Consider the following 13,069-nt stretch of genomic DNA (forward strand, 5'->3'; position numbering starts at 1 on the left):
GTGGAATGAAATTTGGTTTTATGTAGCATAAATCCACACAACAGGATGAGTTTCCTGTGGACCCAGCGCTAATGCAACAAGCATTAAATGAAGTTAGGAAATGACAGAAGCTTTATAGCAATATGTCCTTGGATTTCTGGTTTCTGTGAGTCATCTATGACCTTGTGTCCTTACACACCACAGTGAGACAGACTGGATAATTGAGGGGGAAAAAGTCACCGAAATGCGTGTGATTTTAAAAAAAATTTATACCTCGGCCAGAAAGACAGCTACGTTTGCAAGCTCTGCCAAAAACAAAATTATGGTTAATCACCAGCCAGATTTTAAAATGAACTGCCATCATTATCCGATTATATTACATAAGCTCTAGTTTTGGAAAGCTCAAAATGTTCATCAAATACTGGCAATAAAAACAGTCCCCTGATGTAGGAAAATGCTGCGAAAACAGTTCTTTGCAAAGGGATATATTCATCCAGTCCATATCTGAAATACAAGAAAACATTTGTTTAGAGGCAATGTGGAAAATTAAATTGAATTGTGACAAAAATGATCAAATATTATACTGAAAAAACTGAAAAATACAGCACCAGTCACTGTCTGATTGAAACATCAACACAAGTGGTTAAACATCACCTTTGAGACCAACTACGATAAAACTGAAACAGAAGAAGTAAAATAGAAGATTTATTTCTAGTGCACTTTTGACAGATAAAAAAGTGCTTGAAAATAAAACCAGAAATAAAAACAAAATAATAATATAGAACAACAAAATTATAGAAACGTCAATGGAGTCACAGGGATTTTTTTTCCTACTCCCATGAAATTATGAGCCTGCCAATGAGGAAAAATGTTTAGCTCCAGAAACATGAAACATTCATTCACAATTAAGAAAAAAGACGCTGGCACAGATCCAACACACACAAAGCATGTATGCAAAGGCTTTTTGCTGTCACACACATTTGTTTTAACAGCAACTTGGCCATGAAGGCAATCGCATGGAACGAAAAGCACAGAAAGGTTCCTCCAGCAGCTGGGAGACAGCTGACCTACTTGACTGTAGACGGAAGTATTGACAGGAAACACAAACAGGCTGGGGTCAATAATTTTATGCTGACACTGCTATTTCCCCCAAAAAATATAGACTTGGAAAAATAACCTTTAAAGCAATCCCAGCCCTCATTTTGAGGCCCAATATAAATAATAAATCAGTTTCCTCTTAACCCATGAATAACAGAAGCAAAATTAAAAGTTAAGTTGAATAAAATAAGTTGATGCAGGAATAGAAACAACCTATATCAATAATATTATACAAGAACAGAGGACTCATGCCATCAAGCCCAGTTTTTTTTAAAGAAGTCTTTCTTCTCTTTGCTCACAAGGCTTTTACACCGTTTCTTTGTACCATTTTCTGACCAAAACACTTCTTTCTTAGCTTGATTTTCTTACTCAAGTGTCTTTTTCGTTTCCGTTGATCTCACATCAATCAGAGAAGATACGTTTTGAAAGCAGGCAATGTTTATTGAGGACCACAATGAGTACAATTCTGACATAAAAGCTGCTTTTGTTGATAATCTTCTTCTAACCGTGACATTTTGTGGAAAAGCCAGCTGCTCATGACGCTTATGTCATCTGCTGACCCTAATGTGCTCCATTCGCTGTGGATTTATTGGAAGAACATGAAAAATCATAATGAGAAATCTGATATAAAGTATGCACTGAACAGAGACGGTGAGGCAGCCACTTTTTCAGAATGCTTTACAGATGATTTGAGCATGATGCATGAAAACAAAAACCACTGCAAATTATGCTCTTGAGCAGCAACGCTCGCCCAAGCTCCCTTCTAGTCTGCACACTGGCTTCAGGGCAATAGATTTACATAACCTGTTCACATCTAAATCTGTGAACAGAATGTCATTACACATGCTTTCTTTAGTGAAATGTGATCCCAACATCTGAGATGCCAACAGAGATGTCCAAAGCTCTTCCTGTTAAAAGAGAGTTCTTCCTTTCCACTGTCACCAAGTGCTCACTCATGTGAGATCATCTTATTGTGGGTGTTTTCTCTCTAATTTTGAAGAGTCTTTACCTTTCAATATAAAGTGAGGCGACTGAATTGGTGCTATGTGAACAAAAGTTAAATGAATTGTTGGGCTTCGTAGCAGTGAGTTTAATCAAATTAACAGCTGTCTGTGTAGGTTCTTTGTCATCCAGGTCATGACAGTCTGGGCAAGAACTGCAGAAACCTCTTAGATGCAACAGTAACATCTTCAAAAATGTAAAGAAGTCCAGCTGCCTTCTTTTTGAGCTCAAGAAAATTAAACACTTCCAGCTGTACAAATCATTTCATCAGCTTCTTGAGGTTTTTTCCTCAACTGATATGATCAGTGCAGAGAGCAACTACAACAAAGACCACAAAGAGGAGCGTTCTTCATGTTTAGTTAAACCTCCCTCCAAAAGTGCCAGAATGTCAAACCACGAGTGTGGGCATGTTTCCAGACTTTGGCAGGAAGTTATCTATGATTTCATGTGACTAAGCAGCATGCATTTTAATGAAAAAAAATATAAAAACAACCAAAGCCAATGAAACTTTTAATGGCACTGTTAAATGAAAGAAGATGTCCAAGTCATCAAGTTATTGTTTTTTTGCATGGGTTTTAATAGAGGTGGATCTAAACATTTCACTGGCAGACACAAACATTTGCATTTGGATTGAACTGACATTTGAATATGTATAAGCTAGTCACAAAAAAACAAGCACTCAGCATTACATACATCTTTCATTACACATAATTAGCATCTACTGCGTAGTTCCCTGAAAAATATACCAGAAATTAAAAAGCATTTTATCCCAGCATCTACATATCGTCTGTGTATCCTAAAGGGGACCTATTACTGCTTTGCTAGCTACAGGTGCTGTTACTCTGATGGGTGTTCATGTTAAAAGCATCAAGTTTCCAATGAGGTTAGCATCGGTGCAAGTAAGAAAAAGCGAGAATGCACTAAACACTCCATTTCAGGTACTTTTTTCCCAACTCTTTGCTCTGTATGATGTCAGAGAGTGCAAATATTGCAGGCACACAGGAAATTGGCACGTTTCCCTCAGAGAACGTATGAAATTAGGTGCCGCACCAAGGTTAGGTATTTTTAACTGTGAATCATATTCAGACATACTCTAGTAGAGTTGGTGAATAAAACTGTAAACGAGTATACAAAGGTCCCCTTTAAATGAGTGAAGCAGGACAGTGACACTGAGAAAGTGGTGATTTTATACATTTTATAAATGCTAAAAAATATAATAAAAATATAGTTTCTAAAAATTAATACAAGTTAAGTTTTCAAGTAATTAATGACAAGCTGAAATAAAAACTTTATTTTTGGATTATTAAAACATTTTCTACAACTTAAATCTTGCGCGACATGCTTCTGAAAACAAGCTCTAAAACAGGGGTGTCCAACGCCAGTCCTCAAAAGGTACTGTCCTGCAGCTTTTAGATGCATCCTTGTTCTGACACACCTGAATCAAATGAATGGCTTGTTATCAGGCCTTTGCCAAACTTGATAGTGTGCTGAAGAGGTAATCCAGTCATTTGATTCAGCTGTCTTTGAGTAGGGTTGCATGTAAAAGCTGCAGGACAGTAGCTCTGAAGGACTGGAATTGGACACCCCGGCTCTAAAAATATGAACAGAATGGTGACATACCACTTATAAAACATAGTGATTACTGTTGCCGCTCCTATAGATTTCCACTTTTCCTTATTCTGCATTCTGTCATATCCATGCTGTTGCAATTGTGGATATTTATATTAAACATGGGCAAAGTTTCAAATAATGAGGCCAATGTGTGCACAAATAGCCCCTACAGAATTCTCCATACACCTGATGCAAACTCCTGTTTGTGAGGGATAGCCAATCAGAACAAAGTTAGCTTTGGGAGGGAAGGGGGGGGTATGGCTTGTCTATGACCAACGTTGAACTTGCGAGGTGGCAGAAGGGTCCAATGTAAACGAAATAATGATTATTATGAACTGAATCATGCAAAGCTACCCTACCACAATTTTGAATAACATATGGACTTGTCAGTGATATATTAATATTGAATAATGGTTCATTATTAACCAACACTGAACCAATGTTACTCAGTCTTCAGTGCCTACAACAATCTACACTAGCAATGTTGGGCAAGATGCACGTGTGCAGCTACTTTTCTCATTTGTGTATCAGTGAAATATTGAACAATTACATATTGTAAAAAAAGAGCACCCATGTAGGCTTTTAAGCTTTTTAAAAACCAGAGTGGATTTCACAGTACTTTTGCATTTACATAACAGTGACATGGCACATACCTACACAATACATGCAAAATAATGACAACCTAATAGAACAGTAATTTTGACTCCAAGTCACTGTCCTGTGTTTCTGTGTTCGCCAGTGCCCACGACTCAGGGTGTATTTTTGAGCTTTTTTGGGTGCAGCGGAGTGCCCTGTTGTGAATCACATCACACTGACTCACGAGTGCAACACGGTGCAGTTAAATATTGATAAGCCTTTTGCGATGAAGGCCACAGATAGACCACGCAGTGGCTCAGAAATCCATTTTGTCTGAATCTGAGAAACATCCAGAATGCAAACTGAGTCCATAACCGCCGAGGTCACTCAACACAATCTGTCCTTTCCACTTACCATGTATCGTTTTATGAACTCCTTTTGTTGTTCTCATTCAGTGAGATTGTTCAAAATCTGGTCGCCAACACAAATTCATACAAAGTGTCAGAGTGCCCCCTTGTGGTCGAGCAGGTGAACATCCTCTTCCAACAGACTGGATCAACAGTCTTCTTGTACAGCACTTCCATTCAACCTGAAATGTAAACTGCTCATCCCGCTTAAGCCTCCACACCCTACTTAGTGGAGAACAAGGATGCCAAGGCAACAGCAGCGAACCCCAGAACTTCCACTAACCCTGATGCCAGGCTGCTGTGGGGCTGAGCCGTGCAGGAGCTCCTCACTGCCTTTTGCTGTCCAGGATGGCCCTCCAATCATCTGACCATGACAGGAGTCTTCTCTGGGGGAGGCTGAGGGGCAGGTGCTTGTTGTGGCAGGCAGTGAACAGGATGTGCTCCCACGCTGGATTTGGCTCCACACCTGTCCAAGTCACAGAAATATAAACATTATTTAAGTAGCAGCTCCCTGTATTTAAGTGTGTGAAGGATATAAATTGTCCTGACAGACCATAGGAACACTGCAGCAGCTGCCTCATGAGGCAATCAAAGCACTGAAAATGGATGCAAATAATTATGACACCCACACCAAGTTTCACAAACATTATTATGCAAAAGTCCTCTTTGAAGATTTTGCTTTGTTCTTCATTTGTTCTTGTTCTTTCAGTGATTTAAAAATAATAGTTATCATCCCTGATCTGCTCAGATCAGTGAACTACTGTACTTTCCTACTGAATTAACTGCGGCAGCAATAATTTACACGACTCAAGCCGACTAACTTTGAGATCTACTCATAAGTTAAATACTCAGCATTTCAAGATGTTTTTTTTAATTCAGGCAAATGTGCACTCACAGCCAGCATCAGACATTAGTGTGTATCTGCACATTATTACGTAAAAAAATCTTTGCACTCTGGAACTCCGTTTGAAAAAATGACTAATGTACAAATGTGTTCTTTTGATAAAAAAAAAAAAAGTAATGAAAAACTGACCGTCACACCAAAGCATGTGCACATTTGGAAAGCTGCAGCTGCTTTAGCATGATGGTTACAATTTGAATAAAAATGTAATCAGGTGTGAAAACATTTCATTCTAGCAATCTAATGCAATATTACTGCTGCTACCTTTAGCATGACAGGGGGCAAAGCATAAACTGTGTATAGACAATGAACAATGGCAACATAATGTTCATTCATCACTTTGTTTTGGAGTCTACATTTTATAGCACCAGTGTTGCCATGTTTTTGGCTTAGATTTAGACTCAGCTAACACTGGTTTCTTTACCAAGCTGCATCCTCCGACACCTGCTAATTTAAACACTACATCACAGACTAATAAAATGCTTGAATTTTACTAGATCTGGAATACAAACTTCTTGGATGGGCTGTTGCACACAACCATCATTATCTGTCACCTTTATGAAATATCCTCCAAAAGGCTACAGACAACTGCCTATGTTGGCCAACCAACTTGGCTTAGCCCCGGATTTTAAGTCCCAACAAAATCTAGATGGGTAAGTACAAATTTTTTCATGGTAAACTGATGAGAGAGCAGTGCGTGAGGTAAGCTGCAGGCACTGCTTTCACGGCTCGGAGATCAGTTATGATCTGCGCTTTGTGTGGAAACCCAGCTAGCATTATCAATGACCTTCAGTGGTATAGTCTCGGCTCACCTGTAAAAGTCAGCGCATGAAAACACCTGGGAAAGGATTTTAGGACTAGGAAAACAAGGAAGGACTGTCTTTTGAGGACATCAATGTTCACATTTTGGACGAAGAAAGGGTTTAAGAGAGGAATAAAGGAGGCCATCTAGACCCGCTGTAAACAGCTGTCATTGAACAGAGGCGGTGGCTTATGGCACCAGCCATCAGCCACATATGCTCCCGAGTTCTTTTCCCATGTGTTTCAACCACTCACACCTTGCCTTAGGTGACCTCAATCGCTCACATGACGGTGGGGTGGGGTAACGTCTAACAGAGGTTTCCTCTGTCATCTGTTGGCTCATATAATATCTCACATAACTAAGAGTGGGTTAACAATCCTCAAGACCACCTTTACTGGAAGAGTTCGCTACCAATTATTCTAGAACTGAAGAAGCTGCTTGGATGAGACGTGAAATGTCTTCAAAACCTAAAGAAGTCTAGTTGGCTTCTTTTCAGCTCTCAAGACTACCATTCTTTGTGTTCCCATATTCAAGTCCAGGAAGATTATCCTGGATCCAAATCCACCATCACTCATGCTTGCGTGGATTCTCTACAGGTACTTCAGCTTCAGACTAATTGGGGATTCTTAGTTGCCCATAGGTATGAATGTGAGTACAAATGGTTGTCTCTCTATGTTAGCCCTGAATCGGACTGGCGACCTGTCCAGTGCGTACTGTGTTTCTTTTCCTATGGCAGCAGGGAAAGACTTCCCTGAGACCTTGAACTGGACAAGTGGAGGAAGATGGATGGATGGATCAAATAACACTCCTTAACCTTGTTGTTTAGCATCTTGTTGTATCCTATTGTGCTGCTGATCTTCTCATAGGTCATTTAGGTGCTTTTTCAGTGGGCATTAGTGCGTTTTCCCCTCATTATTTGTTAGCATCTATCTTTATTTTTATGAACGACAACATGGCCTTGACTACCCAGAATGCACTGCGATTGCAGCGCTCTACTGAAATTTGCAAAATGAAATGAAGCAAGCTAAAAATAAGTAGTTTGAATGCTTTTTGTTTTTGTTTAGCTAAACTTATTGTTCAAAAATGTTGTTTTTATTTCATGAAAGCCATAGAGGCTAAACCGGAGCAGATCGCTTCACAGACCAAAAATAACCTAAAAAGATTGTTAGAGCATTAATATTAAAATAAAAGAATCATGATAAACACAAAAGTGCACCCACACAAAGTTCCACGGAGGCCTCACCTAGAATGTCGGGTTTGTCGTCTATCAGGAGGTCGCCGGTGATTAACGTCTTGTCTCGGGTTAGAATGACTTGTTCCAGGAAGTCACGGCCCAGATGCTTCTCCACCCAGGCATACTAGACAAAAACACACACACACACAGCAGATGAGATCTCATCAGCAAAGAGTGGAACACATTAATCATTTCCACAGAGAAATGGATATTTGTTATTGATTTGCAGTAGGCCTACCTTCTCATGTGGGCAGTGTTTGTAATGTTTTATAGGGCTGGTGCAAATAAAGACATCTGTGCTGCAGAAACAAAGGGAAACAAACAGACCAGAGTGGAAAAGTTACAAACACACAGTATTATGTTTACCTTCCAGCTGCTTAGGCCTGAACTTTTATGACAGGAATTCATGTGGGGAAGGTTCCCAGTAAACATGAAATCATGTGTATGGTGCATTACCCTGATGGGAGAACGTGCACATTCAGGCACTGGTGGCTAAAGAAAGCCATTCATTTTTAGCAGCAGAAGAAATGTAAGCGAAGTTCATAACTTTTGGTATTTTTAGATGTTATTCACGTGCATTCTCCTCTGAGAATAATCCCAGAAAAAAAAAAAAAAGTAGTCACAGTCTGTGTCACGCTGATTCAGATCACACTTATTAAAATATCATCAAAAACTACACGCGACCGTCCCCGAGTAAGACTCGGGGTGATGTGTTTTAAATCATTTATTAGAAAAAGGGGAAAAAAAATACTGAAAATATCACAGCATGGGGCCATCTGAGTCGTGAGGCTGAGTGAACGGGAGAACAGCGTGGTGCTGGCGCGCACAAAGACAGGCTGTGTGGTGACACAACATGGAGGCCAGGTGTCTGTAATTGTCCCTATGGCCTGCTGCTGTCACTGACTGCAGAGCACAAATAGATCATACAGAGAAGACAGACAAACAGACCATCACATTCACTACTGATGCCAGGCCTAGGAGGCTGTACGGCAGCCTCGACGCTTGATGCCTTCAGGCACAGCCCTGAGTGGCAAGTTGTCTCTGTTTTGGCAGCGTTGAGGACCCAAAACACAATCACTGTTTTAATGTGTGTAAAAAATATATAAAATGTGCTCCAAACATAAATATCAAATTTACGTGTATGTTATAGAATCTAGTCTTGCTGGCTTTTGTGAGTGACTGGAATGAGCAACAGGGGCTTTCTGACTTGATTCATTTGGTCAGGTTCAGACAAAACAGAAAAAACCTCCATCAAAAGGAGGCGTTCACAATCTGTCTCAAAAATCACAGACAGAATAAAAGATGGATGTACAGTATTGTGCAAAAGTCTTGAGCCAATCCTAATTTGTATTTGGTTCCGTGGAAGCTAAAAAAAGTGCAGTAAAGTCAGTTCAATCTTAGAAAAATGTCAAAGATTGCTCAGCTTAACAAGCATAAAACATTATTTTTTGTCACCAAAAGGTGATTGACAAAGAGCTATTAGCCAAAAACTTGCCTTATTTCAGCATGGTGTGGAGTGTGTTCTTAAGAATTTGAGGAAATTGAACAGGTGAATGAAAAAAGAAGAACAGGAGATGAACAGTATCTGAAAATCATATCTTTAAGAACTAGGGAAAAAAAGAATCAAGCAAAGAGCTGAAAACAGATCAGAGAGACGTATCTTGAGTTGATCTACTGTTCGATAAAGCCTTGTCAGAAATTGTGTCAGTGGAAGGATGACTGTCAAGAACCTGTGCTTAAGAAAGGGAAACAGAGAGAAAAGGCTGACGTATCCCAAACTACATAAGAAGTAGACTGAAAATCAGTGGCGACAGGTCTGATGGAGTGATGAATCCAAATTTCTTTTTTTTTTGTTCAGATCGTCAGTCTCTACAGCTGCCTATAAAACATGGTGGAGGCTCTGTCATGGTTTGGGGCTCTATTTTAACCAGTAAAGTTGGGGATGTTGTCAAAATTGGTGGAATTATGAACACAAAAAGCACACAACACTGGCTGTATTGAAGAACAAAGGCGGTCATACCAAATATTGACTTTCAAGCTCATTATATACTGTATACTGTTATATACTGTGATTCTTCCCTCAGCTCTCTTTAAGCGTTCCCTGTCTAACCCAACCCGTGGCATCCTTTTCTGTCACACCAACCCTCTACATGTCCTCCTTCACTACATTGATAAATCTTCTGTGTGTGTTCCCCTTTTCCTTCTGCCCAGTAGCTCAATTTTCACCGTTCTTTTGTTGCGGCACCCATTTCCCATTTTCATAGGAGAGTGTGAAGAAATGATGGCGCATGGCTTTTACATAACACTGTCGCTTCTGGGCCTAAAAAGGACGCCAATGCCAAGTGTCTTAAACATGCTTTCTTTTTAATGACCATCAGGGGGGGATAGGTGCAGGTGTAAAGAAAACCTGGTCTTATAAAAGTCTATGGGAAAACAGCCCTCTGACCTGTCCCAGGTAAACACTTTGCTGATGTGTTTAGGAGCACAGTCACTCATTTCAGGCTTCCTGCCTCCCAGCTTTTCTTGTAAACTGGGCTGAGCAGGCCATTGCTGCTTTGCAGGGCTTTTGTATGAAAACAGAGCCTTAAAATGCAGCCAGCTAAATGTAGAGACTGTGGAGGAAGTCAGATAAAGTGAACTAAACAGGGTGAAACTGTGTGGAAAATGATAAACAAACCACAGAGCCTGGCATTATTTTGCAAAGTTAAATACATATTAACTCAGAACACCATTTCCCCCACCTCCCTTCTGATCAAAGTGCTACATGCAAATACCATTATGGTGATTTAAGCCACTTGTGATACAACAAGAACTCCTCTCAGTCTCTTTTGTGTATGTGAGATAAATGCACTGCAACTTCCAAGACCTACTCATTCATCTCGGCCATCTCCTTGACCGCCTCCACTCCTCCTGGTAGCGGGTCCAAGTCTATGAAGAAACCTTTGGACTCCCAGATGCTGATAGCTTTTTCCTGGAGTTTAAAAAAGGAAACAAAACACATGCATACAGCTTATCTGCAACCGTGTAAATTAATCAGGTGCATGTACAGTATGTGTATCCACGTGAGTGTTCATGAGCCCTGAAGAAGTAAAGTCCAAAAGGCCAACTTCTGTGGACATGATTACAAGGTAGCACTTTGCTTCTTGCTTGGAGTAGGTGAATTAAGACACTGAAGGAAACACATAATCAAATGGAGTAGTGAGTGAACTGCTCAACACTTCACATTAAAGTGAACCACAAGGAAATCGAGGTTGAGTCATTCATCCACACAAACCAATTCAAGAATGCGCATCCATGGCTGTGTCTACACATGAAGCGGGGGTGACACCAGCCCCCAATCCTAATTAATGCTACTGAGCTAGAGCGCTGTTAATCTCACAATCCCCAGAGCCATGGGATGAGAGCAAGGATAATGCCTGATTTAGACTTCTGCGGGAAATCTACACTGTAACTGTAAACTCCTATGCCATAACCTTCCATGCCATATAGTCTGACCCGACATGTAGTTACATTTCTCGGGTTACGTGGAAGGTTGTGGAGTACGATTAAACTATTTATTGTTTCTTTTTAACCAGAAACATTTAAAGGTATTTGCAGTTCCAGTTATACTATGATGTAGATTTGCCGCAGAAGTCTAAATCATGCACGAGACCAGTAGTAGACTGCAATGTAGTACATGTGATTATTCTGCTTCCACTGTAAAAATTCCAGCATTTAATGTCCATTCATATTATGCTACTTTCTTCTAATTTTCACTGTATTCTGGATGAAAATATTGCAATGCAATAGTCCAATACTTACTAAGAAGATTAGAAGGTACTGAAAAAGTGGGGCCATCTTTTGTTTTTTGTTTTTCAGAATTCTGACAAAAAAATCCATTTTTCCCAGTGGCCATAATCCTCTTCCATAAATACTCCTGTACCACCCTATTGAAAAGGTCCCAGTCCAGAGCAGTCAGAAACTTGACTGTTAACCATATGTAAATGAGACAGACAATCTTTTGAATTAAAACTTGTAAAAAATAAAAATAAAAAACCCAAATCGAGAAAGCCTAAGTTGAATTTCAGCCACTATATTTAGTGCTGCTGTCACTCACACAAAGGTCACTCCTCAGCTGCCCGTACTGCGTTGACACCCAAAACCCTCTCCTGTCCTCCAGGGTGATGTAGGGCTCCGTCGGGTACCTGGCCCGATACTTCTTCAGGAAACCCCCCTCGAAGTCCGCCAGGACTCCGTCCATGTCCACCAGGACCCGCAGTCTCTTCCCGGAACGAGAGATGAACGACATGTTTGCGCAAATCCTCTTAATGGGATCTCGGAGCAAGGTTTTCCCTCTTCCTAGTAGGCGTGTTGCACTAAGCAGCAACATTTTTCACGCCCTCGGTCTCTGCCCTCTCCAAACAGTCAGCAGAAACAGCTTGTAAAGTCGGCATGGGACTTACACAAACAAAAATAATTCCAGACACTGGAGCTAAACCCCTTTCAGTACTCGTTTTAGACACTGTTATTTGCCCCTTGTGAATTTTTGTCCAACTTTTCACATTCTGAGCGGCAGTTGAGCTAACAGACGCTGGCTAGCTGACAGGCTAGCACCACAGCAGCCGCAGCGGGCAGTTCAACTGTGACCTGCCTGTGGCGGTCACAGTTGCCGGGAGCTCTTTGTATCGTTTGTCAGTGTGTATTAGCCGGCCGGCATCCAAGGCATGCCTTTCTAAAATTCCACAGCATATGAGATAAACAACATATGCTGTTAGAGCTGTCTGAGGTGAAACGAGAAGTAAACAACTGGAGCTGCTGCACCAAAGGGAGAAGCGCTCAGCTGTAAGAACAAACTGTACTACGAGCCCGTGCGCAACAAAGATCTCACATGACCAAGATGGTTCACTCCTCGCTGTTTTCAGGAGCCATGTACAGTGAAAAATATAAAATTTTACAACAATACGAAGGTTTTACCACAACAATAATCATACACGCAACGTGTGTGATTATTTATTGGCTAAAGAACTGTCGTTAGTTAGGTTCATTGCAATTTATGCACAGTCATCTCTTTATGCCCAAATGTGACAGCTTATTCTGAATGATGGATAGGTAAAGGGGCAAAACATTTAGCATCAGACAGGGGAGCTTCCAGAGATCCATCACTTGTGCATGAAATACGTGTGTGTGTGTGTGTGTGTGTGTGTGTGTGTGTGTGTGTGTGTGTGTGTGTGTGTGTGTGTGTGTGAGAGAGAGAGAGAGAGAGAGAAGATGCTGGAGGCAGACCATCTAAGTCTAAGTCTAAGACCAAAACTTAACTTTAATTTAAATTTATTCAATTTTAAACAAAAACTTGATTCAAATCATATATACATTCAATCATATTTATCAATGTATCAATGTCATCATATTTTCGTTTCCCCAAAGGAGCAGCACTATAGTAGTCCTGTAAAAGTAGTTAGACAAGAGGTCTCACCATAAAA

General features: G+C 40.5%; 1 protein-coding gene across 1 annotated transcript; it reads right to left on the reverse strand.

The window, feature by feature from the left end:
* Nucleotides 1–2,632: 2,632 nt before the first annotated feature.
* Nucleotides 2,633–12,462, reverse strand: nt5m (5',3'-nucleotidase, mitochondrial). Its single transcript, XM_004557515.4, has 5 exons — nt 11,707–12,462; nt 10,481–10,581; nt 7,849–7,909; nt 7,620–7,734; nt 2,633–5,139 (listed from the first exon to the last, which is right to left on the reverse strand). Exons 1-5 carry the CDS (start codon nt 11,977–11,979, stop codon nt 5,000–5,002), a joined length of 690 nt encoding a protein of 229 aa, XP_004557572.3. The 5' UTR covers nt 11,980–12,462; the 3' UTR covers nt 2,633–4,999.
* Nucleotides 12,463–13,069: the final 607 nt, after the last annotated feature.

Source organism: Maylandia zebra, linkage group LG8 (genome assembly GCF_041146795.1).
Source record: "Maylandia zebra isolate NMK-2024a linkage group LG8, Mzebra_GT3a, whole genome shotgun sequence".
NCBI classification, from domain to species: Eukaryota; Metazoa; Chordata; class Actinopteri; order Cichliformes; family Cichlidae; genus Maylandia; species Maylandia zebra.

What these genes read in the sequence shown, in the direction of transcription:
- nt5m (XM_004557515.4), bottom strand. Translation starts at nt 11,979, where the DNA reads ATGTTGCTGCTTAGTGCAACACGCCTACTAGGAAGAGGGAAAACCTTG. An exon ending in AACACTGCCCACATGAGAAG is followed by an intron (nt 7,735 to 7,848) that starts GTAGGCCTACTG and finishes GTTTTTGTCTAG; the next exon opens with TATGCCTGGGTGGAGAAGCA. An exon ending in CGACAAACCCGACATTCTAG is followed by an intron (nt 5,140 to 7,619) that starts GTGAGGCCTCCG and finishes TGACTTGGACAG; the next exon opens with GTGTGGAGCCAAATCCAGCG.